The 27,418-nt window shown below is 47.9% G+C and overlaps 2 protein-coding genes and 1 long non-coding RNA gene across 3 annotated transcripts; 2 read left to right on the top strand and 1 right to left on the bottom strand.

Moving 5' to 3' along the window:
• Positions 1 to 80: 80 nt before the first annotated feature.
• On the top strand, positions 81 to 9,739 carry LSM1 (LSM1 homolog, mRNA degradation associated). The gene is made up of 4 exons (XM_004284881.4): positions 81 to 434; positions 4,319 to 4,387; positions 5,756 to 5,871; positions 9,254 to 9,739. Exons 1-4 carry the CDS (start codon positions 389 to 391, stop codon positions 9,422 to 9,424), a joined length of 402 nt encoding a protein of 133 aa, XP_004284929.1. The 5' UTR covers positions 81 to 388; the 3' UTR covers positions 9,425 to 9,739.
• On the bottom strand, positions 9,500 to 21,466 carry LOC117198438 (uncharacterized). Its single transcript, XR_007474682.1, has 9 exons — positions 20,596 to 21,466; positions 20,295 to 20,432; positions 19,600 to 19,841; positions 17,311 to 17,412; positions 17,163 to 17,226; positions 15,633 to 16,809; positions 13,237 to 14,217; positions 12,487 to 12,563; positions 9,500 to 12,214 (listed from the first exon to the last, which is right to left on the bottom strand). It is a non-coding gene; the product is annotated as an uncharacterized LOC117198438 (long non-coding RNA).
• On the top strand, positions 21,466 to 27,093 carry STAR (steroidogenic acute regulatory protein). Its single transcript, XM_004284880.3, has 7 exons — positions 21,466 to 21,600; positions 22,556 to 22,669; positions 22,955 to 23,082; positions 24,213 to 24,371; positions 24,488 to 24,672; positions 25,546 to 25,639; positions 26,158 to 27,093. Exons 1-7 carry the CDS (start codon positions 21,537 to 21,539, stop codon positions 26,269 to 26,271), a joined length of 858 nt encoding a protein of 285 aa, XP_004284928.3. The 5' UTR covers positions 21,466 to 21,536; the 3' UTR covers positions 26,272 to 27,093.
• The last annotated feature ends 325 nt before the right edge of the window (positions 27,094 to 27,418 follow it).

Raw genomic sequence — 27,418 nt, forward strand, 5'->3', positions numbered from 1 at the left:
GGAAGGACGGAGGTCTGTGGCTCTGGGGTCTGGGAAGCAGGAAAGCGAGGGGCGGCACCGTGTTCCTTTAAAAGGGAAAACACTTTTCCCCACTGTCTATCCAATCTAGAGTCCTCTTCCCCTCTTATCAGGGTTGCGGAAAGCGTATCCCAGGACCGCGCTACGGCCCCGCCTCTTCTTGAGGACGGGCACGTGATGCCGGAAGTGGGTGGGGGTAAGATGGTGGCGTTTCCGGCAGGCCCCGGCTACTGAAAGCCGGGGCGAGGAGTTGGTCCGGGTCCGGATTCCTGTCCCGGTCCCGCCGAGGCGGCGACTGCGATAGGAGGAAGGACGTGTTGGACGCGCTGGCCCACCGCCACTATACATTGCAGCCTTATCTCAACTCAAAATGAACTATATGCCCGGCACCGCCAGCCTCATCGAGGACATCGACAGTGAGTAGTTCGTCTCCTCCGAGTGAAGTCTGGGGTGAGACCCATCTTCCCAGGAGGGTGCCTCTTAGGAGGGAGCTCATAGAATGAGTCTGGGCTGGGGGCGGTGTGTTTTTAGTAAGGTTCTGGACGTCCGGCGTTGGCATCTTCCACAGGATGCAGGAGCCACGGGACACACCGTTTGCCCACCTCCTAGCCTGCTCCCTGTATCCTGTCTCTCGCAGCCTTCACCGGCCCCCGGGCAAGCTGTAGAATTCACTTCTGCTTTTCAGGGATGCGGCTGCTGAGGCCCAAGTGTGAAAGTTGGCCGCCTCCCCGGTGCATCATCTCCCACCTGCGGCATTTCGAAGTACCAGGTGGTTACTGGTGGATGAATGAGAATTCTTAGAGAAAGGATTCTTCAAGAAACGAAAAGAGTAATACAGCAGCAGTTGGACTTAATTAGCACTAAACATAGGATTTATGCTGTGTGGCCGTTTGCAATCTTTTACCGTTGAGGGTATTTAGACTTTAGGGTTATGGTAATGGAGACCACTGCCGGACCAGGTATTGCTTTTTCCAGAAAGACTTGAGTCACTCACTTCAAACTTACTTTTTTCTTCTGTTAGACAGTTTTCTCTCGCATTTATTAAGAGCTCCCTTATTCCTAGTCACTGTCCTGAAGAGGAGCTCACTTCTGTACAGTTGTCTTTCCTTTTTCCAAACTCTCATCTGTGAATTATTCCTTAAACATTTTTAAAGTCTCAATCGTGTGATCTGTCTCATTAACTTGTAATTGCTGCAAAACGGTTTACACACAGTTCCAAACAAGTTACAGGAATCTCAACAGTTACTATGTATGTAAATTAAAGAGTGAGTTTATGATTAAATTCTCTTCCTGTTGTTTGAAATCACTTTTTAGATCCAAATTAGTGATTTTGCTATTGATGTAGCAATGTAGGTTGGACCAAAGTCATGTATGAATAACCACTGTACAAGCCTGTCTGTAATGGGTGATGAAATCCTCAGTCTTAGTTATCTGAGGATGCCCTTTTGCCCTCACCTCTCTTGTTATGTATCTGAATTATTTGAGGCCCCTAACACATCCTGCCATTCTACTAAAAATAATTGCTTTTCTCAAGCCTCTAACCCCTTTTGTGCAGATTCCAAGCTCCTCCTTTACTGAAAGATTTGAAACCATTTCATATGCACCCTTCACTGTGACATTCAGACACTCTCCTCTCCTCAGTCTTTCTGTATTTTCACCCATCCTCTCATTTGAATAGGAAGCATTCCTCCCTTTCAGTTTGTGTCTTATTTCTCTTTCCTTCCACTGCTTCTGGAACCTTCTTCCATTAATATCCTGTTGCTCTCATATCCTCTCTCGCTCCCGCTCTGAATCCTCCCCTTCATGCATGTTCTTGTCTGTCGAATTTTTTCTCAGTTGTGTTTCACCATCAAATTCCTATCCCTTTTTTCACATCTTTACCCCCAAACCTCTTGAGTAGTCTCCCATTTTAACTCTACTTCCTGACCACCTGCAATAGACCACCTACCTCTATTACCCCTGCAATCTGATTTCTTTTGTCAACACACTACTGAAACTGCAGTCTTAAAGACACCTTCTGATGCACTTCTCCGAGCTCTTCCGTCTCCTCTGCAACACTGTGATAACGTTACCACGGGATTCTTCATTTTCTTGATTTCTCCAACACTGGTACTTGATTTTCTTACCTCTGCAACCGTTATTGTTCCCTAAAATAGATGGACACTTAGGTCCCATCTTTGGCTTGCTTCTTTCTTTAAATCTCTAGGAGGGCTCCTGGACTTTAATTATTATATCACCTCTTTGTGGACTTATTCAAAAACTGCTGCGATCCTGACTTCTTTGGCCAGTCTTACATCTCCAGTTGCCAGTTGACATTTCTACATAGGTGTCCTGATACCACTTCAGAATCACTACAGCTAATCACCTTCCACTGAGCTTGCTTCTTTTACTCCCAGCTCTTGGTAAATGGTCCTCCCTGACATGATGACTCAGAATTCCTACATCTTCTTTAACTCATCTCTTCAGCACCCCACTCTCTCACACATACCCACATATACAAACACACTTGGCTGACAAATCCCATCCCTTATAACTGCAGTGTCTTGGTCCTCCCATCCTGTCCCTTCCCATCTCTCCCCTGGTTCAGGTCTCTTCTTCATGTCTCAGACTCTGGGTCTAGCCTCAAAACCGTTCTCTCTTTTCTGCCAGTTTAATCTTCAGAGTTTTCTTGTTCCCTGTGAAGTCACATCCAGACTCAGCCTCTGCTCCCAGGACTTCTCTGACTTCATCTCCTGTTATTTCCCTTCACACCCTCAACTTTTCGCCAGACATTTGGATACATAGCTCTTTTTTCTTCTGCCTCAATTACAGATTTCCCTCCTCTTCCCTTTCCCTGTCACTCTTCCTATGGCCAAAAATGTCCAACTCAGATACCTGCTCCAGCTAGATACAGTTTCTCTCAGTCTCACATAATTAAGATTTGCTCTCTTGTGGTGCTTAATTATAGACCCAGAAAGCCTATAAATTCCTTCAGGAAAGAATCACTGTCTTGTTCCTCTGTTCTGCATCTAGAAAGTACTTTATCTGTGGCATTAAGGAACAAATGAATGACTTTGGCTACCTATTCTAGTGACGGGCTGACTATCATTCTTCAGTGTCAGCTCAGGGTCACCTCTTCAGAGAGCTTTTCCCTAGCCACCCTCTCTTCAGTAGCTTCTTCCCCTCTTTTTCTCATTCTGCTATCTTGTTTATTATTCCGCTAGACTACGCGCTATAGGGCATTTTTAAAAATTTGTTTGACTTTCTCCACCAGGAATATAAGTTCCATAAGGTTGGTGACTCTAAATGTTATTCTGTACCGCAGCGGTCCCTAACCTTTTTGGCGCCAGGGACCGGTCTCACGGAAGACAGTTTTTCCACGGACTGGGTGGCGGGGCGGGGGACAGCTCAGGCGGCAGTGCGAGCTGTGGGGAGCCATGGGGAGCGGCAGATGCAGCTTCGCTCACTTGCCCACCTCTCACCTGCTGTGCGGCCCCGGTTCCTAACGGGCCTCGGACAACAGTCCACAGCCCAGGGGTTGGGGACCCCTGCTCTACTCTATATCTAGGCCCCAGAACAGCACATAGCTCTCCATAAATTTTATTGAACTTTTGCTCTAGTTTTATTATCAGTGTCCTCATTCTGCATGTCTGAGGTATTTTTTTTATTTAAAACCTTCCCTGATTCCAGAGTTTGAAATAGCAGCTCTCCATCTCGGTTGAGGGGAAAATAATTCTTGAATTAAGATCATAAAGATCACCTAGATTCAATTTCCAAATTTGCAGGTATGGAAACTGACATGACACTGAGAGGGTTTAACTGTCAAGCATCAGCATCTAGAACCAGTCGGTCAGGCCCCCTGACTACGTGCCCAGTCCTTCCCCACTCTGCCGCCTCCTCAGATTCTTCCATCACCAGTCTTCTCATCTAAACACCGTGCTGCCGGGGTCATCCCTCTAATTCCTCAGTGAACTCTGCCTTAAATACACTGGAAGAAGTAGTAGAGCTTAATCTGCTATGAACTTTGTTTTTGTTGTTACCCTGTAAACTCACAGGCTAATGGACTTCTCATTGCAGTGGCTTCTCTTGTTGCAGAGCACGAGCTGTAGGCACATGGGCTTCAGTAGTTGTGGCTCGCGGGCTCTAGAGCACAGGCTCAGTAGTTGTGGCGTACGGGCTTAGTTGCTCCGCGGCATGTGGGATCTTCCTGGACCAGGGCTAGAACCCGTGTCCCCTGCACTGGCAGGCGGATTCTTAACCACTGCACCACCAGGGAAGTCCCAACAGTGCATTTTTTAAAGATCTTTTTTCCTCTCCCCAGAAAAGCACTTGGTCCTGCTTCGAGATGGAAGGACACTTATAGGCTTTTTAAGAAGCATTGATCAATTTGGTACGTATTAGTCACGGACTTCTCCTGTACTCTGGATAATAAGAGCTGCCCACTGTATTTTTGTGTTGTTTCATATCGAAGTTTGTCTGCAACTTTTTTCACGTGTCTGGCATAATAGAATATTGGTTTGAATCATTACATCGTTTTCTAAATTACAATTAGGTGGTTCAAAAGCTTGTGTTTACAAGCTTGTATTTCTAAAACTGGTTTTCACTAGAACATGCGCTGACAGTGTTTTGGACTATTTTTTATTTTCCCCATTAGAGGGAGCCAGATGATAGAAATAAACTCAGTCCACTGAAAAAGCTGCTCATTTGTACATTGGCTTGGGTGCGACTACCCTTCAAAGCAGTTCCTGCCCTGAAGGTAATCCCTCCCTGTCCAATGAAAAGTGGGTCAGAGGCCTTTGCTGAAGCTTTTTAGGGACCCCCAACATTAAGCTCAGGATTTTATACCTTGGGATACATTAGACTCAAGGTCTTGGTCTTGGTTTTGCCTCCTGCATTTTTCTAAAGAGACCTTATATTTGCTTCTGTCTTAAGGAACTTCTCAGTTCATATCAGCATTTGCTGGACATCTGCATAGGTCAGTGGCTTTGGGCCTGAGGAAAAACAACATAATTGAAACACATGTAAGAATTATAGACGATAAGAGCACAGATACCGCATTTCTTCACGTAAGACAAACAGCACCAATTGGAAGAGGAAAATGAATTATTCTTCACAGATTGTGGTTCTAAACCTTAAGTCAAATTCATCAGACTACATGAGGGAAAAGTGGTAAATAGTGGCTTTACTCTCACATTACCAGATTATGGTTATCTGACAAAGGGAAAAAAATAGGTTACCGTTATATCGTAATCCATGAGTACCTACATTGGGTTAAATGAATCCTAAGTACTGAAACAAAGTTAAATCTTCGGTAAATCATCACACACACATACCCACGCAACATAGAAAAACGTTTTCCTTCCAAATAAACACAGAGTTTTAATTTCTGCAGTTGTTTGGGCTTTAGAGTTTTCCAAGTGCCCTGTCATTTATATTTTCTTATAGCCATGTTGATATTAGCAACTAACTCATAAGGAATTTAATTTTCTTCATTTATTTCCACCATCCTCCTTATTAGTGCAACATAATCCCAAATACTCTCTCAGTTTGCAGTTGTTTAAAAGTCTCCTAAGTGGTTTGTCTCAATGTAATAGGAAGAGATTGTTTGAAATTTTAGCTTTTTCCAGAACTAGAAAGTTTGAAAGTCATGTACAGCTAAATCTTTTCTACTCAAAATAACTGATTAATTGAGTAATGGACCTTTACCTATAAAGTAATTTGAACTAAATATCTTTGTTTCTTCCCTGTACACTTATAGCTAACTTAGTGCTACATCAGACTGTGGAGCGTATTCATGTGGGCAAAAAATACGGTGATATTCCTCGAGGGATTTTTGTGGTCAGAGGAGAAAATGTGGTCCTACTAGGAGAAATAGTAAGTGAAAACTGTTAAGCTGCTATGGCTCTTGATAATCATGCCAGTTAGGTTTCTTTTTTGTCTTTTCAAGAAGGAAAAAATATATTTTCCACCTTCACCCAGCTTCTCAAGGAAACCACCCAATTAGCTTAGGAAAGCTACATTGTAAAAGGAAAGCTACAGAGAGCAATTAACTTTGTTTCAGTGCCTCCTGGCATTTTAAAGATTTTGATCCCACTAGCAGCAAAATACCATTGATTTTTACCTGATACCATAAAAAATACTGTCCTACATGGGAATTCCCTGGCAGTCCAGTGGTTAGTACTCCCGATCTCACTGCCAAGGGCCCGGGTTCAATCCCTGGTCGGGGAACTAAGATCCCACAAGCCACACGGAGCAGCCATAGATATATATATATAAAAATACATATATGTAAATACTGTCCCACACAAATGTGTTCGTTAGTATGTTGTTATTGTATCTCTAATAGCAGAAAATTGAAGCTTGATATCTAACAGGAGAAGAATAATTCAATGAAATGTGGCTTGTTAACACTGGAATATTTTGCAGTCATTTAAACAATTGTTTACAAATGGTTTTTCATGACATAAAGGTTATTAGTGGTGTTTGGGGGAAAGACACACTGCATATACAGTGCGATATCTATGTTTTTTAAAGCGGGGAGGGGAAAGAATGGCTGCAGAAGAAGCCTTTCTGTTAACTTTCCGAGGATGGGCTCAACTTCACTTGCATACTTAGCTCCCAGCCAAGGAGGAGAGGTACCTGTTATCTGTTGTCAGGAAAGCCAGCTGGCAGGTGAAAAATTAAATCCTCTAAAGTGGTGTTACTGTAGGTCTATATGTCTGTGTATGTGAACTATTAGAAAACTCTTCGCCCAAAATATATATTAGAAGTACTCAGACATTTTTAAAGAAAATAAAACTTGATTTCACATTTTACATGAGACACATTTACTTTAAAAGAAAAGTACTTTATTTAATACCTTTGACTCGATCCTCATGCTTCTGATTATTGGGTTTTCCAGGAAAATCAAACCTTGGTGTTTGCTTGATTTTATCTTTAAAGTTTTCAGTAAAGTTTCCCAATCCCTAGCCACATCTTAAATCACGTTTACAGGACTCTTTGGAGTGAAGTAGTTTGGTCTGTAGCTGTTTTTAATGGTAGACCATTTGACAAAGTAAGGAGGTAATTTTGCCAGGGTCATGTTCGTTCAGAGACCTCATGTCGTTAACAGCTAGAAACAACTAATCGATACTGTCCAAGTATTGCTATGAAATAACTTTTTCTAATTTTAAAAATATAGTTGTGGTTGATATTTTTGGTTTCAGTGTATGTTTAAGCAGCGGGAATTGTCACCTCTTTGTTTTAAAGAGGAAATGTATTACTTCGCTGTGGGGGGAAGGATTTAAGTTAAAATATCCACGCATACTGTGCTTCAGTTGTACAGTAGTAAACACCACATCCATGCTTTCTGTGCCAGTTACATTGGCACAAACATGCCCCTGTGTAGATGTATGTGAAGAGAAGTGAACTTGTGTTTATTCTTGAAGCTTCATTGTTTCCTGGGAGCCCTTTTGAGGAGAAAAGTGCTCTTTTTTTTGTATGTTATGGTTTGGATGCTGCAGAATTCTTATAGTGGTACCACTAAAGAAATATGGTTCAGGAAATGCTTACATAGTTCTATGAATCGGTAGTCAGTTTGAAGACGTTATGAACCAATTCTAGGAAAACTCAAACCTAGAAGCCATTTGGATTCTGTAAACATTCAGTTGTTTGCAGAGTCCCTGGATTCTACCTCAAGGATGATGAGACACACAGCCTTAAGTAATAAGCTGATTGTTAGGAAACAGCATTATCATAACCACATGAACAGCTCAGCACATAATATTGAAAAGCCCAAGAAGTAGTACACTAAGCCAAGAACATTATCTTCCCTCCTGCTGCCCATGGGTTGTGAGGGAAGATTACACTTGATAATATATATTTTGCTGGATGCAGTTAACTTTTGACCCAGGGCAGGGCTTGCTTATGTAATTTATGTGGCTTTCATTCTAACCTTTCTGGTGAGAGTCCTCCATCTGCTGTGTCACTGCCTGCGGGTCCCGAGGCCTTAGCAGCATCTGAAGATAAGTATCCAGTGGTCGGCTGGAACGTCTGGAGAGTTCGTGTATGTGTTGATGCCTTCCCAGAATTTTATAATTAAAAGTCAGAGAGGAGGATGAGAAATAAGAATGCCCTGTCGGTATAGGCTTTCCATGTTACTAAAACACAGAGTGACACCTGTATACTCATCTTAAGGAGAGTGAACTGAGTCTGTAGATAGATAATTTTTTTGTTTTGTTTTGTTTTTTTGTGTGTTTTTGTTGTTGTTTTGCGGTACGTGGGCCTCTCACTGTTGTGGCCTCTCCCGTTGCGGAGCACAGGCTCCAGATGCGCAGGCTCAGTGGCCATGGCTCACGGGCCCAGCCGCTCCGTGACATGTGGGATCTTCCCGGACCGGGGCACGAACCCGTGTCCCCTGCATCGGCAGGCGGACTCTCAACCACTGCGCCACCAGGGAAGCCCTGTAGATAGATAATTTTATAGCAAGGTTCTGCATTATAAAATTGGTTATCAGATGTTTAGAAGGTGTTCAAAAATAAAAATATTAAGCATATTATGCCATATTAAGTGGGAAAAGTAGCCAATATTTGCGAGAAATACATTGGGGCCAAAATGGTATAGTAACCTAACTGGTCTGCTGAGGTTTTCTCTAGAAGACTTGTTGCCATGAAGGGGGAAGAAGTCCTGTGTTATAATGTAACAACTCCTGGTTAATGCGGCAGAGGGACAGTTTATTGCCTTTGGCCCGGGAAGGAGCCAGGACCGGCTGTGGCCTGGGGGGTGGGGGGGGCAGGTGGTGGTGCTACTTTGAATCAGTGTTCTCTACCTTCTTACTGAGCACAAACCCCCAGAAATTAGGCTGACTTTGATCATGTATAAATACAAAATTTATTTTAAGCCATCTTGACCTCAGTACCTTCTTTCTTGGATTCCCTGGGGCTGGGGAAATAGCTGTAAGCAGCCCTAATATTTTTTTTTTTTTAAGAGAAGGAGTACTTGTCTAATGTAGGACTTTACTTTGGATACACGAAAGCTTTGTTATACATGCCGATACTGATTCCTGTTAAACCACACTCACATGTGTTCTATAGGAGCATTGCCAGCCATTTCTTTGTCAAATTTATCTGTCCATGGGATATTTCTGCCCTATCTCAAGTACAAAAAATAACCCAAGCTGGATATAGGAATCCATTTAGGAACTGGTTTGCCTTTAGATCTATGATGTTTTCTATTCTTGGTTATCAGGTGAAGTTTTCCAAACCTGCTTGTTTTGTAGGACTTAGAAAAGGAGAGTGACACACCCCTCCAGCAAGTGTCTATTGAAGAAATCCTAGAAGAACAGAGGGTGGAACAGCAGACCAAGCTGGAAGCTGAGAAGTTGAAAGTCCAGGCCCTGAAGGATCGAGGCCTGTCTATCCCTCGAGCAGATACTCTTGATGAGTATTAAGTCTTCTGCTCAGAGGCTGTAGCTCTTGGGGAGCAGGGGCTGTCACCAAACCAAGTGACACATTTGACGAGAGACTGCAGAACTTTGAAAAGTCATTTTTATTTGGAATTCTTTCACATATGCAACATGAAGAAACTGTGCGTTTTGTTTCGGTTTTTTTAATAACAAAATCATTTAAAGAAACAGTGGCATGGACTCCTTTCACACGTCACTGTGGAGCCAGCAACTACTTCTTTATATTGCTCTTCTCCCCCCAAATTAATGGTTACAGGGAATATTCTTCATTTGCTTGTAAATAAAATATGAATCTCAAAATTGCAATGTTATTATTTCCCAAGTTTGAGTTGCCTTCAGTGAATAGTCATTAAATTTCTGCTCTCAAAGGTATAAGCAGTCCATACACACACATGCTGGGATCTCCCTTCTGTCACAATTCCAACCTACTAGTTACTTATGAAGGAATATTTTCATACCAGATATCCTGTGGGTCCTCCTTTCTCCCCTTGTCATGGTTTTTTTCTGATAAGAAAAACAAGTTTTCAGGCTTGAGGAGGGCTCTCTCCGTGAAGTTTTGCACTTACTGATTATAAGAGAAGCTGGTGTTTGTTTGAGAAGCAGCTGTTTGCTTCACCAACAGCTATCCCAGCTGCGTTCCCTTGAGATCCACATAACGACTTCTCTAAGTATTGTTAATTTCGTTAGGTTTTCTAGTCCTTTGGATTGAGTCTTGAGCCTCCTATGCTGTGATCAAAAAGCACAGATAAAATCGTGTTGCAGTGACTGATATATCTAGGTTATTCTCAGCCAAGCCAAGTGATGCCCCTTTTCTGGAATGATGTTGATCACACAGGAAGCTAAGAGGCTGGACTTTCCGAAACCTGGACTCTGTTCTCTCTAGCACCTTGGGCTCAAGCAAGTCACTTTTCCTCCCTGATTCTCAGTTTTAACTGTAAAACTATTCCAGATACTTATTTTATAGTCTGTTGAGCAAAGACATTCTTTGCAGGGAAGATATTTATAGCCAATTCCTATGTTTGAGTCATTTTATAGTATTAAACATACCACATTTTATGAGCTCAGGTGTTTTTAAAACTGCGCCAAATGCAGACTTCTGAGCTATTCATCATTGGGTTGGTTTCAAGGTAGCTAATTTGTGAAGAACCGTCGCACTTAATGATTTATCTAGTGTGTTTCATCTCTAACCTTACTGTTGAATAGCCGGAATTTGTTATTAACTTCCCCACAAAGGGGAGACTTGTGGAAGAGGTGGCTAACTTTCACTACAAGAAGATGTTCTTTGAGAGTCAGCAGAATTACAGCATTCTGTAAGCATTCTGCTTTTTTCTGAGCACCACTGTTTCAGAATATCCGGCACCTTCAAGAGATTCGGATTCACTGTACTCGTCTTTTCAACCTCCTTCAAACAGAAGTCCAAATGCAATCAAAAGAGTCATGATTCAAAGGAGAGAATTTCCACAGTAGTTCAGGAATTTCCAAGCCATAGCTGGGCTTCAGTTGTTACGCGTAATAACATATTGCCTTTAGACCTTTGTCACACAGGCAGCAGCAAAGAGAGCTGAAGCATGGAATGAGACTCCCTGCTTCCCTCCTGTTCTGTCTCCCTGCTGCTCAGAGCCTGCCCTCAGCTTTGCCCAGTCCAGGCTTTTTGCAGGTACTGAAATCGTGCTTTTTTCCTGGACCACTGCGGGTACTCCTCTACTGTAAATCAGGCTTCAGAATCAATCTCAGTTCTATACCTTTGTTTTGTCTTTAATAGTTTCTTCCAGTAGAGGTTCCCATGAGACCACTTTCAAGGAAAACAAACAAACAAGGGAGATCTACTGCAGCCCCTTTCCTGGCGATCTTTATTCTGATATAACTGGGTACAGCAGCCTCTCTCTCTCCCAGCTGTTCTTTTCCCCTTTCCTTGGCCCTTGACCTTACGTCACATGTTGTCGGCTGAATTTAAGCCACAGTATCTGCTCTCCCACCCTGCTCGGATAAACTCCCAACAGGCCCTGGATACTTAGCAGAACCAGATGCCCTCACGCTGCCATTGTGCAGGGCTTCTCAGGGATGCCACATCAGCATGAGCCCCAGGGGTATGACACAGATGTGATGGCTGGAGAGTGGCCTCAGTTTTGCTCACAGGAGTATGGGTGGCAGGTCAGGCAGAGCGAGGTGCAGACGGCAGACGGTGCAGGCCAGCAGGCAGAGCAGATGCAGCAGGCTCTGGACGAGGCCGGAATTTCCTGTTCTCTCTGCTTAGGACATACTTGTCCCAGATAACTGCAAGAATCCTTCCCTCACGACCTGTTTTAAATAGCACACCTCCCCCCTCCCCCCACCTATATCCTCGGCAGCTTTGCTTTTCACCAGAGCAAGTATCGCAATCCAACATAAGTTTCACTTCTTTACTGTCTGCTCCACTCCCCTACTAGAATGTAAACCCTTAAGGACAGAATTTTTGTCATGTTCACTCCTGTAGTCCCACATCTAGGATGATACCGGGCATATATCAAGTCTCAGTACATATTTTTGGGGTTGAAGGATGGGTTGATGGACAGATGGATGGATGGGGAATGCAGTGAATTCAGGCTGGTCAGATAAGATGCTTCAGAGACCAGTAATGCCTCAAAGGATGAGGACGGCAGGACTCACAGAGCATCCCGGAGTGGAGTGATTAGCAGAGATCCTTACACTGAACGTGGAGATGTTCTCTTACTGCCCTCACTGGAGACCACAGCCCCCCAGGCATGAAGAGTCTGGAGATGATTGGTGCGCCAACGTCTGGAAGAGCATCCCAGGGAAACGGGGTTGGGGGTGGGGGAGGACTTGTCAGGATTGCTGGAGGCAACAGATACTCTTCAGTCTGTGTTCCTCCCAACTGCAGTGCCCCACCTCCACCTTGCATATTACCCCTTTGGGGATAAAGAGCAAGAGACTGCTTCATGGGTGCTTGCTTTTGCCAGCGAAGCAGGTTTTGTATCTAGTTAAGTGACCCAAGACCTCCTAGCCTGAAAGAATTAGGAAACCCACCCTAGAAAATGGCACGTACCTACCTGTCCCAAAGCTCTGGGGCTGTCCACCCTGGTTCACACTCCCCTAGCTGTCTACTCCTCCAGCTCTGCCAGGGCTCCTCGGGAGCAGAAAATAAAATCAAGTCCTCTTTTTTTCTCATGTCTCACTTCACTGCTTTGCCTCTTCTCAACCTCCTATTTTGTACCTATTCTCCTTTAAAAAAAAAAAAAATTTTTTTTCCCCCTAACTTCAGACATTCAGCAGCGGTTGCTGCAGGACCCAGGGGTAGAAAATGGTCTCAAATGCTGCTGCTCTGGAAACACAGAGCATTGAGTGGTGTCAGAACACCAGCCGGCCAGCAGCTAGAACCACAAGGAAGAGAGAGGGCCCAGTGCTGGCCGTATCCAAGGTCAGAAACCCAGATTGCCTGGGAATTCATCCCTAAGACCCAGTTTTATTGACGAATAAGTTTGCATACAGTAAAATTCACTCTTTTTAGTGTACAATTCTGTGAGTTTTAACAACTGCATATAGTTATATCACCATCACCCCTGCCCCTGTGAATTTAACTTCTCCCTCCTTCCCCAGCCCCTGGCAACCACTGATCTGTTTTCTGTCCCTACAGTTTGTGTTGGCAACTAATTCAAAATTTTCTAAAAATAGTGTGCAGGTCAAATAAGATATCTGGGAAGTTCAACTCAGCCCACCTGCCTTCAGTTTGCTCTTCTGGTTAGGCTATTACAGAAGACAGAGAGCTTTAACTGTGGCCCCTGCCAACGTCCCTGGCTCACCTGCTGGAAACAGGCAGACGAGGACAAGGGAACCAGTGTAAGGGGATAGCTGGGCATGCTGAGCATCACCCTGAGATTTGTCAGGCATGAGAGGCAAATATGGGCCCTGCTTTTCAGAGAGAAACAGGAGATTTTAAAACGTGAAGAGCACACAGGCGTAAAAAAGAATGAAATAATGCCATCTGCAGCTACATGGATGGACCTAAAGATTATCATACTAAGTGAAGTAAGCCAGACAAAGATAAATACCATATATCACTTATATGTGGAATCTAGAATATGACACAAATGAACTTATCTACGCAACAGAAACAAACTCACAGACATAGAGGACAGACTTGTGGTTGCCAAGGGGGAGGCGGGTGGGAGAGGGATGGAGTGGGAGTTTGGGATTAGCAGATGCAAACTATTATACAGAGAATGGATAAACAACAAGGTCCTACTGTAGAGCACAGGGAACTATACTCAATATCCTGTGATAAACATAATGGAAAAGAATATGAAAAAGGATATATATATATATATATGTATGTATAACTGAGTCACTTTGCTGTACAGCAGCAACTAACACAACACTGTAAATCAACTGTACTTCAATAAAAAAAAAAAAAAGGTGAAGAGCACAGGCTGTGCGTCCCGGTTTCTTCACTTCAGAGCTCTCCGAACTTGGTCCAGCGGCACCTCTCAGCTCCTTGTCTGTAAAATGGGGATCTAATAGCACCAGCTCTTTGGGTGGTGGTAAGGAGTGAGTGAACACGTGTGAAGAGCTTAGAGCCAGCCCTGGCTCAGGAGCGCTCCACGCCAGCCGTTATCATCTGCTGAGTCCCCCCAGACTCATGGGATGCCTTCCCTCCCCTCACTGAGCTTACACTTAGTCTCCTCTGTACAAATATGATAACAGGGCTTCCCTGGCGGTCCAGTGGTTAAGACTCCGTGCTTCCAGTGCAGGGGACGTGGGTTCGATCCCTGGATGAGGAAGTTCTGCATGCCACGTAGCACAGCCAAAAAAAAAAGAGTGATAACAGAACGGCAACCAACTCAAATCGAGGAATTAAGTGCTGGATTACATAAAATGTTCTCCAGGGTTCCCTGGTGGCGCAGTGGTTAAGAACCCGCCTGCCAATGCAGGCAACATGGGTTCGAGCCCTGGTCCGGGAAGATCCCACATGCCGCGGGGCAGCTAAGCCCGTGCGCCACAGCTACTGGGCCTGCACTCTAGAGCCCACGAGCCACAACTACTGAAGCCCGCGTGCCTAGAGCCCGTGCTCTGCAACAAGAGAAGCCACCGCAATAAGAAGCCCACGCACCGCAACGGAGAGTAGCCCCCGCTCGCCGCAACTAGAGAAAGCCCACGCACAGCAACAAAGACCCAATGCAGCCAAAGATAAGTAAATAAAAATAAATGTATTAAAAAAAAAATATTCTGTGAAGGGAGGTAATCCATAATGACCTCAAGCCCAATGAGTTAAACTTGCCTTAACTTTCTGCTGCCCTCTCACAATGTCCCCTTTGGGGGAAAACTCTTTAGGTATTAAATAAGCATATACTCTATAAGCAGGAAGGAAGAGCTGGAAGAAAATCAGTACTTATTGATAATCTACAAAGTGCCAGGCTCCATGCTTCCCAATCATTTACTAAACATTTATTCAGTATCTATTAATTATCTAGCCCTGTGCTAAGTGCTGGGGAATCAAGAATTTGGAAAGGATCCAAGTCCTCATGGCGTTTACAGGGCCTTACGGATGGAGCTCACAGACACGGAAAGGGGGGATCTACAGGTGCGGGGGCAGAGGGTCTACGGGAAATCTCTGTTCCTTCCTCTCAGTTTCTCTGTGAATCTAAAACAGCTCTTAAAACAGTCTTTTAAAAAAGGTGTGTGTGGGGAATGCCTAACAGTCTTATTGTTACTGTGATAAATGTCTGTCGGGGGGGGGCCCAAAGGTATTGAATTCTAACTAAAGAGTAGGGGGACGGGGTGCCCAAAGGGAAGCCTTTCAGGGAGTAACGCTGTGAGCTGCCCTGAACGTTGAGGGCATCTCGGGAGCGCGCTGAGCTGGGCAAGATGAGAAGGGTGGCTAGGGGGAGACGCGAGGGCCCAGACACTGGCTGAGAAGTCGGGGCTTGGTCCTGGGGGCTCTTGATGTATTGTTACCTGATTCAAGCCTTATAACCACCCTGAGAGGATTACACAAAGAAAAAGAAAATGAAAAAGAAAACATACTCTATTTTATAGATGAGGAAGTTCAGACTGAAGTGAGGGGCTCCCAACCATAAAGTAAGTGGTGGGAGTGGGATGGGAAGTCTGTCTGAACTTGACCTCTGTGCTTTCTGCCCTCCAGTCCACAGCTTCCCCACACGCCCAAGGTCAAAGGCCGCTGGCGATGCCCAGTACTCACCTCCTCGGGGCCGGGCCACACCAGCTCCAGGTCCCCTCCTCAACTCCCGGCCTCTGCTTCCCGGGAACCTGCGGAGGAATCTTCCCATGCCCACCCAGCTGGCTCTGACCTCTGCCTCTCTCTCCAGCCTTGACTTCCCTCCGCGCCCTACGGACATTCCACAGCTGAGCACCCCTCAGATTTCCACCACCACCCCCCACCACCCACTCCATGCTCTACCTGGAGCGCCTGGCCCCCAGCCCCTCTCCCACCTGGCTGACTCCTTCCTAATCTGACTTCCCCCCAGAAGCACCCGCTTCCTCCTCCTGTGTCGTCAGGTGCTCCCTCCTCTGTACTTCGGAACCTCCTCATCTGCCCTACAGCTCCCCATAGGGGGTCACATGGTTCGTTTTCCCCTGTAACTGTAGAGCTACACAGTGGACACTCATCAAAGGATTGTTGAGTGAATGAGTGGGGTCCTCCCTCCCCGGCCCTGGGCCTTCCTGTCCAGCACTCTGCACGGCCTGGGCCGCATCTCTTCCCTCCTGGCCTGCGGTGCCCTCTGGTCTCCACCCTTGGGGGCTCTGCCCTCATCCAAAAGCAAAGCCAGACACAGAGGACTTCCAGAACCAGAGGGAATTCCCAGACCTCTCTGCCTACCTTCCTGCTCAGAGGGACCGTGAGAGTTAACAAGGCGCTCAGCCTGCAAAGGCTGAGGAAGAGAACCTTGGCCCAGGAGGAGGTCACCAGCACCCCACACCCATCCCAGAGTCAGCGGCAGGCTCTGACATCAGCAGAAGCCTGTGCCCCGATCCTGCAGTCTCCCCATACCACCTCCTCCCCGTCACGACGGCCATAATTCTCCCCACGACAGCAGTGGCAGGGCCTTGAACGTGATCTGCCCGGCCTGTCCCATGGTAACCCCTCCCCTCCCCACCAAGAGGCACGTGTGCACGAGGGCGCACGTGGGCCAGGACGGAGGAGAAGCCTGGGGCGGCTGGCCTGCTGCCTCCCCCCCCCCACCCCCCCACCCCCGAGCCGGGCCCTCCGACCTCTTTCCACACCGCTGGCTCGGGCTGGAGACAAACAAGAGGCCAAGGCTCTCCCTCTGGTGCCAGCTTCCCTGTGACTCTGAGAGGGCTGGAAACAAAGCCCACAGGCAGCGTTCCTAAGTCAGAGTCAGCTCCCCAGCTGCTCTCTGTAGAGAAGGAGCAGGAACCTGCCCTGAGCCGCCGCCGCGGGGAGCTGAGCACTGGGAGGGCAGGGGAACCAGCCCCAGAGAGGAGACAGCAAACATGCGCACGCCATGACACAAATCAGGACCGAGACAGCCCCCCTAGGGGGACCCACAGTAAGGGACAAGCCAGTTTCAGAAGGCTGGGTGGTTAAGGCCTCACAGCTCATGCGGGCGGCGGGCGCGGGGGCCCTGGAGGGCGGGCCAGGCCGCCAGGCAGCCACTGCTCTGAGCGGAGACCGGGACAGGCGTTTCTCCGGGTCACTGGCCGCATCCCACTGTGCCAGCACGGCCTGAAGGGGGCGTGTGGGACTCACCTGTTCCCTCTGGACACTAGGCACTCGGCCTGGCTCCAGGCAGGTCCTGTCCGTTTCGTCCTTTCTAGAGTGAGGGGGACAGCAAGAGCTGGTGGGGGCCCTTCCCTCCATCTCCGTGCAGTGGTGACAGGACACAGAACTCTCTCACCTGGGGGGCAGGCCCAGGCCCAGGGCCAAATTCAATGTGATTCTCTCGACCCCCGACCTTCTTGCCAGGTGAATCCAGCTCAGAAGCAACCTCAAGGTCAACCTTAAGAGGAAAAGATGTCATTGGAGACCAGCATGCAGACTGGAATGAGATCCCCCTCACTGGGCCTGGACTGGAGCGTGGGAACTGCAGAGGAGAGACTGGGCCTCTCGCGAGTCCCTGTTCAGACCACAGGGCCCCCCAAAGTGGACAGACTGGGCTGGGCACCCCAATACCCTGTCTTTTGAACCTTTCAGCTCATGCCAGGCCCTATGGCACAGCCTGGCCAGCCTAGGTTACTCGGGAAAGCGTGAAGAAGGGCGTGGGGCATGGCCAGGCCCAGGCCCCCTCTCTTTGTGTCTCCGGCCCCATTCTCCCCTCTGCTCTGTGAGCTGACGGGACTCAGCCCTGAGGTGTCATCCTTGCTCCAGAACTAACCCCTGAGACGGGAACTGACCCTAAACAGGGCTTTGGTAAAGGCTGTTGATAGAAACGGATGCATCAGTAATTGAACAGCTGAACACACGAAGTGTCGGGGGGCTGCAGGAGGAGCCGTGAAAAGATGGGCTGAAGGTTGTCGTCCCAGACCTGCCACCGACCAGCTGTGTGACCTTGAACAGCTCATTTCCACCGTAGTTGAAATGCACAATGTGAGAGCTGTGACTTTTCAGTTTTGTTTGGAGACTTACCAAGGACTGTAGCCCAGGAGCCAGCCTCCCAGCTCTGAGGAACTGCTCTGAAGCATGTGGGAGTTACGTGAAGAGGGTATGTGCAACCAAGCACATGTCTCAGGAGAAGGTTGCCGCTAGTCACAAGGAACAGGTATCTCATTTAATGATTTTAGTGCTTTATTGAGTAAGGGAAGATGCAAGAGTCCGGGTTCACAAAAGTTTTCTCCTGAAAATCTCTAACTACCTGAGGGCCAGTTCTGCCAGTTTTCCCAGAGCACGGTCTTCGCCCTGAAGTCCTTTTAGGGGTAACTATAGGTCAGCGACTGCAGGGGCTGTAGAACTGGATGGTGGGCAACATTCCTCAGTTGGCAGTACCCTCCCCTTGGTCATAGTTTTGACCAAGGTTTAGGGGGCATTTCATGACCAATTTGTCCCATGGCGCTAGGAAGGCTCATTCTTAGGTCTGGTGAGGATTTCGCTGATATAGGCCACTCAATGTGCTGTTACTGAACTAGGCCGATAATAGTCTTACTAGTCTGTTATAGTTTCTCTCTTACTGGAAACTACAGGAATAGTTTCCCTCTTACTGCTTCTTCCCATATCTAGGGTTACACTATTACAATCATTGATCTTATGTAGAACTATTTATCTGGTTAATCAAGTCGCCTAGTTGTCATTATTTTCATTGGAGGGTCCTTTTATATAGGTTGGAGAAAATCCTTTAAATGATATATTTTCTTTCTATCATCCTTTAAATGATATATATTTACAAATGATATATTTGTAATCTTGTTACAGGTCATGAGGCATCTGATCTTCATCCAAGTATTACTGTGATAAGCTCCAGAAACAAACTTACAATGTCCTTTTAATAATTCAATTAAACTTCACAATAATGTAACAAGGAGCCAACAAAAGAAGTGAGCCCTGGGCAGTAAGTACAAACTTGGAAGACAATTGGCAACATTAGAACTTAATATCCACTAGAACTTTTTTTTTCTCTAAAATCACCTTCATTTCTACCAAATATAGCCCAATTAAGGCTAATTTGTTTGCAAAATAAACTTGGCCTGATTATTTACATAATGTGTAATTGATTATATAGGCTCTTTTAAATTGTTTTTCCTGGAACTTTTCATAAGGAATTTCAGATTGAACTTTTAAAAGGCCTCTCAAGTTGAGCCAGGAAAGCCATGCCAAGGGCTTGCCATTAGATTCCGCCACAATAACTATAGATTTGGGTGAATTCCTCTCTTCTCAAGGTCTCCAAAATACCTTGACATTCTTGCACCTGCCAGGAGTTGACCTTCCTTATTCACCTGATAAGGCTACTGGGAACCTGAAAGTTTCCACTTTCTGGAGGGATCAAGTAGAAAGAAAAGATAAATGTTTCAGTTCTGCTTACAAAGGTCTAATTTACCAAGCTGCTGTAAGTCATACTTAGCTTAGGGTTTCCTTATACCTAGAAAACAAAGATTAAAAGCCAGTAATACTTCTGACAAAAAGTCATGAAAATTATAACCATATTCATCAGTTATCATATATAACTAATTTTTTTTTAATAAATTTATTTATTTACTTTTGGCTGCGTTGGGTCTTCGTTGCTGTGCACCGGCTTTCTCTCGTTGCGGCGAGCGGGGGCTACTCTTCGTTGTGGTGCGCAGGCTTCTCATTGCGGTGGCTTCTCTTGTTGCGGAGAACGGGCTCTAGGCATGTGGGCTTCAGTAGTTGTGACACACAGGCTCAGTAGTTGTGGCAGACGGGCTTAGTTGCTCTGCGGCATGTGGGATCTTCCCGGACCAGGGCTCAAACCCGTGTCCCCTGAATTGGCAGGCGGATTCTTAACCACTGCGCCACCAGGGAAGCCCTGTAACTAATTCTTGATCTTGATCCTTTAACAGTTTTATTAAGCCATCAGGGTTTCCACTAGAATTCTTTAATTTCTTACCCAGTTCAGTGGTTAGTTCCCAATTAAGTAAGTACTTGTAAGATAAGTTCCGCATGTATTTTACATCAATCTGGCTGGGGTGTTAGTCAGAGCTTGGCTTTCTGACACCCCTTAGTTGGCCTAATTGAGGAAAGGCATTTGGCCAGCCTCACACCTAGTCACTCAGTCCAGACCATTCAGTGTCTTTCTGGAGGCAGAACTGGACGGGGGGCGGGCACTCCCCCAGTATCTTTCAACTGGGCGTCAGGTACCTGTTATACACCACCAAATAAAACTCAGGATTATCAACCAATTATTGGGAGATCTGAGAACCAGGAGAAACTCACCCAAATTCGTCTGGACTCGCTGAGGAGGTGGATGGGAATAAAAGGCCCTTGCTGCTACCAAGGTTCTGAATCCTCATAGTGTTCAGACAGAGGAGAGAAGTTAGCTCTGTGCTCCTTCACGGTCAGCAAAACTGTCGACTGAAGGAAAACATACAACGAGAGAGCTGTGAGTTTCAGTTCTATTGGGGGACTTACTGAGGACTATAGCCTGGGAAACCCTCGCAGATAGCTCTGAGGAACTGCTCTAAAGAGGGAGAGGTTCAGGGGACGCTGGCTTACGTGTGATTTAGGGGAAGGGTACCTGCACTCAAGCACACAGTTTGGTAGAAGGTTGCTCCTGGTCACAAGCAACGGGTTTCTCCGTTCATGACTTTAGTGCTTTTCTAAGTATGAGAAGATGTAAGAATCCAGATTCATAAGAACTTTCTAAAGCATTGTAAGATTGGTAACTGTCTAAGGGCTCACTTGCCTGTCTCCCCAGAGCACAGTGTGCCGCATCCTGATCACCTTCCTGAAGTCCTTTCAGGGTGTCCTGTAGGTCAGCGACTGCAGGGGCAATGACTCGATTCTTGCAGAACCGGGGCGGGGGGGGGGAGCGCCGTTCCTCCCGAGGCTTCGGGCCCCTCATGCTGGGGCTGGGTGGCCTCTGCCAGCTCTGCCTGCCTGTACCCTATCAGAAGCCCTGGGTGCTATCCCAGGGCAGAGCTTCTCAAAGCCTAGTGTACAGTTCACAGAATACCTTCATGGCCATCACCTGGGAAAATTTTTTTTAAATACAGGTTTCAGAGCCTCAATTCTAGACTTGTTAAATCTGGAATTTCTGAGCATGAGGGCTACAAAGCTGCATTTTAAACAGCTTGCTGTTTGAGAACCACTGTCACATGTGCATACTTTTTTCTAAATTGCCTTGACCTCTGCTGCTCCTTTTTTTCTCTCCCCTCCATCCAGCCTGGTCAGGCACCAGCCTCCCAAGCCCTTCCCCCACCCCCGCCCGCACTCCCCGCAAATGGCCAAAGGCTCCTTGTGAGGCAATCCTTCTATCCTTGGTGCCTTCCTTTACACGATGAGTGATGACTTTTTTATCTCCTGATGATGAAACACAGCCTTCAGCTGGAGGCATTTAAGGAGCAGGACGCACGGTCCAGCCGCGGCTGCAGGACCCAGAGGCCAACCCTGACGGCCCAGGAGAGGAGCCAAGAGCACCACCACCAGCCTCCACGCCTGCCCCACCGCCAAGGAACCATGCTCCTCGCCACGTTTAAGCTGTGCGCCGGGAGCTCCTACCGACACGTGCGCAACATGAAGGGTGAGCTCCTGGGGCCCCCCTGTCCGGCCGACCAGGAGCCCGCAGGCAGTGTCTAGTGGGGAAGGTGTGGGCCTGGGGGGACAGGCCACTCAGGTCCCAGGGGTGCTGCTCACTGGGGGAGCCTGTGCAAACCTTTCCCCTCCCGTACCTCAGTGTCCCCCGCGCTGAAGAACGCAGCTGGATACGAAGGTTCCTGGGTGCCTTGCAGACTCTGTCATCCCCGGCCTCCCCTCCAGGGCTCCGAGCTGTCTTGGCTTCTTCCTGACTCTGCCTGTCTCTAGGATAGGTACCAAGGGTGCCAGGGAAGTCCGAGCTGTGGTGGCAGAGGCAGGAGTCAGCCTGGACTCCAGGAAGCTGTGTTGGCAAGCCTGAGGCAGGGCAGGCGGGAGACGGGGCGAAGGACAAGAAAGGGGAGTAAGACAGCCGAGGAGCACATAGAGAGGGAAGGTGGGTGAGGTGGGGAGTCTCGCTGTCATCAGTCAGGAGGCGGAAACCAGGGTCACTGAAGGGACCACAGACAAACCTAAGCAAGTCCTTTCTAATTACATTGGGTTCAGGTGGCCACTGTTTAGATGGAAGCCGCACTTGGAAGACCTGTACCCGGCGTGGGGCTGTTCTCTCTAGAGCAGCGGGAACCCCCGGGCACACGGAGCAGTTACTCACGCAGAGGCCACACAGACCTCGGGGACGGGTGTCTGTAATTCCCCTTCTGTAGCAGAATAGGTTGTTCAAAGCTTCTCTCCCTTTCAAGAAGGAAACTTCAAGCTTGAGTGTGGCCCTGCCTCCAGGCCCGGCCAGCCCAGAAGGCAGGCAGGTTTCTGGCCCTGGAGGTATTCCTCATCAAGTCACTTTCTGCCCCAGACCAGCTTCCTCCTCTGTGATGAGATGAAGGGGTGGAACATTCTCTGAGGGGCTTTTCTGCTCCTAAGCGACAGTTTCCCTCCCTTCCCTGCAGGGCTGAGGCACCAGGCTGTGCTGGCCATCGGCCAGGAGCTGAACCGCAGGGCCCCGGGGGGCCCGACCCCAGCTGCCTGGATTAACCAGGTTCGGCGTCGCGGCTCTCTGCTCGGTAAGTGCTGAGGCTTCTGGGGCTTCTACCAGCGGCGGGGGGCTCCGGGGGGGCGGGCAAACGATGTGCATGTAGCTCTGGTCCCTTCCCCCGCATCCCCCAGGCGTCCTCACTCACTTTGATGGGAATGGCATTGTTCATTGCTAGACCCCCCTCCCTGTCCCCTGTGTCTAACTTAACCTGCAGGCTGGACCATATGGCTTTGGTCTGGGCTCTTCAGAGATGAAAGGGGTGAAAGCTCGTGGGAGGCTAGGAAGCTCAGTCTCTCCGTGGCTTTGTGTCCAGGTTCTCAGCTGGAAGACACTCTCTACAGCAACCAAGAACTGGTCTATATCCAGCAGGGAGAGGAGGCCATGCAGAGGGCCCTAGGCATCCTCAGTGACCAGGAGGGCTGGAAGAAGGAGAGCCAGCAGGTAAGGGCGGGTGCGGAGGAACCCACAGCTCCTTGCTCTTCACGGGCCATGTTCGAGGCCAGCTGGGGTCTCTGCTCCTCTCAGAAGTCCGGCCTTGTGTAACAGTCACTGGGTAGCAAGCATTTTTGAGAATTCTCCTTTCCCAAGAATATATCCCCAGATACCCCTCTCCCCCAACAAAGATGTCCTGGAGACTGCGTTTGAGAAACGTTTTTCCCGTATCCCTAGCTCCCCTCCAAATGCACTGTACACCCATTCAGACCACGCAAAACAGGGACTCCAGGGGCAGCACAGGCCTCATCCCCCTGGGTCAGAAGTTCCAATGCTGAAGCACAGTGTCTGTGCTGTTAGCCCGCCTTATGGCTGACCTCGCAGGGGTGACCTGGGCTCACCCGCAACAGGGCTGGAGTGGGATACAGGTGGCCCAAGGCCCTCTGGGGCGCTCTGCTCCTGAGCACTGCCCCTTCACTGGGAGCTGGGAACAAGGTGTGTGTTAAAGGCCAACGGCTCTACCGAGACTTTGGCCGCTTTATCTTCACCAAAAGCTCACATGCTGCCCATTGGCCAAAGTTCAGGTGAGATCTTTCCTTCTCCAAGTTCTTAGAGTTAACAGACTACAAGTTTGCGAGTTGGGAAATCTGGGATCTAGGCCCAGCAATGCTCTTAGCTAAGGGTCCTGGGGCATCTCACTGACCTTCTCTGGCCCTACATCCCTCTGGTGTAAAATGAGGGATTGGACTTTTAAAATAAACCTGTGTGTGAAATTAGCTGGTTGTAAACCACCTTCCCTGCTCCCAGATGCGTCTCTCTCAGGATCTTTGAGCTTCTGAAGTCAAGTAAGGGCCTTCTCAGGTGGCCCTTACCCACACCCATCAACATTTACACCCAGGAAAAAAGGGCCCAGGGAACAGGCAGGTCACCTCCCCAGTCCTCAGCAGATGTACGAGGCAGGCAGCAGGAAGGAGGACCTCCTCTACCTTAATCAGAGATGGTTCCAGGCTTACTCAGGCTTAGCCTAGAGTTCCCCTGGCTGTTCCCCTCCTGCCTTGCCTGGCACTGTCTACGTGTCCTAGGCCGGGAATATTTTTTTCTAACCTTTCCCTTGGGGCTCCTCTCTTCCCTGCCGATAGGCGAATGGGGACGAAGTGTTGAGTAAAGTGATCCCAGACGTGGGCAAGGTGTTCCGGCTGGAGGTGGTAGTGGACCAGCCCGTGGAGAGGCTTTACGAAGAGCTCGTGGAGCACATGGAGGCCATGGGCGAGTGGAACCCGAATGTCAAGGAGATCAAGGTGGGGAGGCCCAGGCAGAAGGATGGCCACAGCAGTCGGGAGGGGGCTGTGAGCTGCGGTGTGCCTCGGCCCCCCACCTGGCTGAGTAGTGACTCTGGTTCTCTGTGGCCTGGCAGGTCCTGCAGAAGATTGGAAAAGACACAGTCATCACTCACGAGTTGGCCGCAGAGGCGGCAGGAAACCTTGTGGGGCCCCGAGACTTCGTGAGTGTGCGCTGTACCAAGCGCCGGGGCTCCGTGTGTGTGCTGGCTGGCATGGCCACACACTACGGGGAGATGCCCGAGCAGAAGGGCGTCATCAGGTAACACTGGCAGCAGCCTCAAAAGCTCCCTTTTTTAACACAGGCTGGGGACATGCAACTGCCAAGTGTGTGATACATCCCCAGCTCTAAGAAACCACAATCCTTGGTTCCTACCCTCAGCTACCTTTCACAGAGGAAGTCTCATTTTCCATCGCAGTGCGGGGAAGACAAGACTGGCCACACTTACATAACCAGTTTGTCCTGACCCTCCCGGCAAGTTTAAGAACCTTAGTAATTTTCTAAAACAAGAAGTAGGGCTGATGGGACAAAGTGAGAGAGAGGCATGGACATACATACACTACCAAATGTAAAATATAAAGCTAGTGGGAAGCAGCCGCATAGCACAGGGAGATCAGCTCGGTGCTTTGTGACCACCTAGAGGGGTGGGATAGGGAGGGTGGGAGGGAGACGCAAGAGGGAGGGGATATGGGGACATAAGTATACATATAGCTGATTCACTTTGTGATACAGCAGAAACTAACACAACAATGTAAGGCAATTATACCCCAATAAAGATTAAAAAAAAAAAAAAAAAGTAGGGCTGAGGTTTAGCTGGTATGCTCAGGTCCCCCTGTAATGTTGATTAAAACAGAACCCATACCACTTGGAACCGTTGCTACCTGAGTTTCCCAGGGGCCCCAGCACCACCCTGGACCCTTCCTTGACCTCCCCATCATCCAGCGACTAAAAGGCACCGCAGGAGGCCTCCAGGCTTCAGCTCCAGGCAGCATTTGTTCCGATGAGCTGGTAACCGTGCCAACCGTTAAATGTCACCCTTGGCAAAGGACACTTCTCTGATGAGATCTGGGAAGACTAGTCAGCGTTTGAGAACTCGGCCTTGTCCCCCTGACCTGACGTGTCTTCACCCGGCAGAGCTGAGCACGGCCCCACCTGCATGGTGCTCCATCCCCTGGCTGGAAGCCCCTCAAAGACCAAACTCACCTGGCTGCTCAACATTGACCTCAAGGTAAGGGGCGGGGTGGGGGGTGCTCGGGACAGGCAGTGGTGAGCAAAGTAGGCTCTTACTGCTCCCACATCATCCCGCACACAACTGGAAAGAGCCTCCATCGTGAGGGAACTGGGCCGTTGCAGAGGGGACACTGGAGTGATGGCCTAACTGCTATTCCATCATCTCAGAAGCCTGCACTGGCTCCCTCTTACTTCTCATATCAAATTTCAATTCTGTAGTTATTTTTAGAAACAAGGAAACTTAGGCCCAAGAAGGTACGGTAGCTAGCTCAGGGTCACACCACTGGGAAGACAGGGCTGAAATCTGCCTGGACAGCGCTTCTGACACGGTCATGACAGCAGGGCAGTAATGCAGTCCTCCAGCCCCTGACCCTGATCAACTGAACGGGGGCACGGACCAACAGAGCTAGAAGGCCAAGCCTAGGCAACCCACCAGGTGTGTGATCGGGCACGGCAGTGTCTATAGAGTGGAATGTCACCCACAAGATGGCCAAATTCTTCTAACTTCAACTCTAGGGATGGCTGCCAAAGACTATCATCAACCAGGTCCTCTCACAGACCCAGGTGGACTTTGCCAACCACCTGCGCAAGCGCCTGGAGTCCCGCCCTGCTCTGGAAGCCAGGTGTTGAAGACCAGCCTGCTGCTGCCAACGGCTCCCAGCTGAGCGCGCTTGCAGGCTCACGAGGAGGTCTCTGCTGGAAGTCTACAAGTCTGTTAAAGATCTTCATCCAGGGACAGGGATGGGATGGTGGTGCGTGTCCAGTATGATACTAGAACTCAGATGGGTAACATTTTAGTACCAAGAAAGTGGGGACAAGGCTCTTTTAACTTCATTCACTGATTAGCTGTAAAATGAAGCACAGGGGTCCCAAAATATTTGTAAAAATTTTTTTTCTGGGTCCTTGTCTACCTAGAAACATCTTTAAAATGCTACCAGTTAACGAATGCAGGGTGCAGAGGGTGCAAAATGCCAGGATTAGGACCGCACGTTTGATGAGCTCAAGAGCTCCATTCCCTGTGGGCAACGTGTGCAGACAGAGCAGGTCTTACACAAAGCCTCCTGAAACCCTCTGCTCCTCCACCAAGACGGCAGAGAACTGCACCAAAGAACAAGCAACTCCCACAGCACATACCGTCCAGAAGTCTAGTTCAAGTTACCTTAATGAAAAAATACAAAACTAATTATCAGACTGATTCCCCTACTTCTTCCATGAGCAGTAGTCAGAATAAAGAATCGTAACTAACACAAAAACTTTAGTCTGTACCTGTTTTAAAATTCTACTCTTAAAATCCATGCTAGTAAATTGCAACTTCATACTAAAGGAGTCATGGATGAAGACTTTAATTAGTTAAACTAAGTCCCCTACCTCACTCAAAGGAAAAACTCCAGGGGACTTAGGTCATTAATTATGTAGGATCTGTTACCGGAATCTTTCATAAAAATTTAATTTACACGATAAGCACAAGACTAAATCAGTTCTTAAAAGAACTCTATAGCTGGGAGCTGATTAACGGGCATTGGAAGACGAAGATTATGACTGAAGACTTTTATTTACCTAATTAAAAGGATAGAACCAAAGGCAAGTGACAGAATGGTATTACTAAGATAAAATCAAACAAAAGCAAATTTTATTACTTTCCCATTAGTGATTGTTTAGACCTAAAAAGGGAGCTGAATCTTTAGTTTGGAGTCTATTACATTTCCTCTTGGCTTGACTCGGGGCTGCCAATTTCTCTGCTTTAACAGGTCAATGTTTTACTATTTTGGAGGTGATG

This window comes from Orcinus orca, chromosome 21 (assembly GCF_937001465.1).
Source record: "Orcinus orca chromosome 21, mOrcOrc1.1, whole genome shotgun sequence".
Taxonomy (NCBI): Eukaryota; Metazoa; Chordata; class Mammalia; order Artiodactyla; family Delphinidae; genus Orcinus; species Orcinus orca.

Excerpts from the sequence above, each read along its gene's own strand:
- LSM1 (XM_004284881.4), top strand. The coding sequence starts at position 389 with ATGAACTATATGCCCGGCACCGCCAGCCTCATCGAGGACATCGACA. Across the intron at positions 435-4,318 it reads CCTCATCGAGGACATCGACA|AAAAGCACTTGGTCCTGCTT; the intron begins GTGAGTAGTTCG and ends TCCTCTCCCCAG. Across the intron at positions 4,388-5,755 it reads AAGAAGCATTGATCAATTTG|CTAACTTAGTGCTACATCAG; the intron begins GTACGTATTAGT and ends GTACACTTATAG.
- STAR (XM_004284880.3), top strand. The coding sequence starts at position 21,537 with ATGCTCCTCGCCACGTTTAAGCTGTGCGCCGGGAGCTCCTACCGACAC. Across the intron at positions 21,601-22,555 it reads ACACGTGCGCAACATGAAGG|GGCTGAGGCACCAGGCTGTG; the intron begins GTGAGCTCCTGG and ends CCTTCCCTGCAG. Across the intron at positions 24,372-24,487 it reads CGAATGTCAAGGAGATCAAG|GTCCTGCAGAAGATTGGAAA; the intron begins GTGGGGAGGCCC and ends GTGGCCTGGCAG.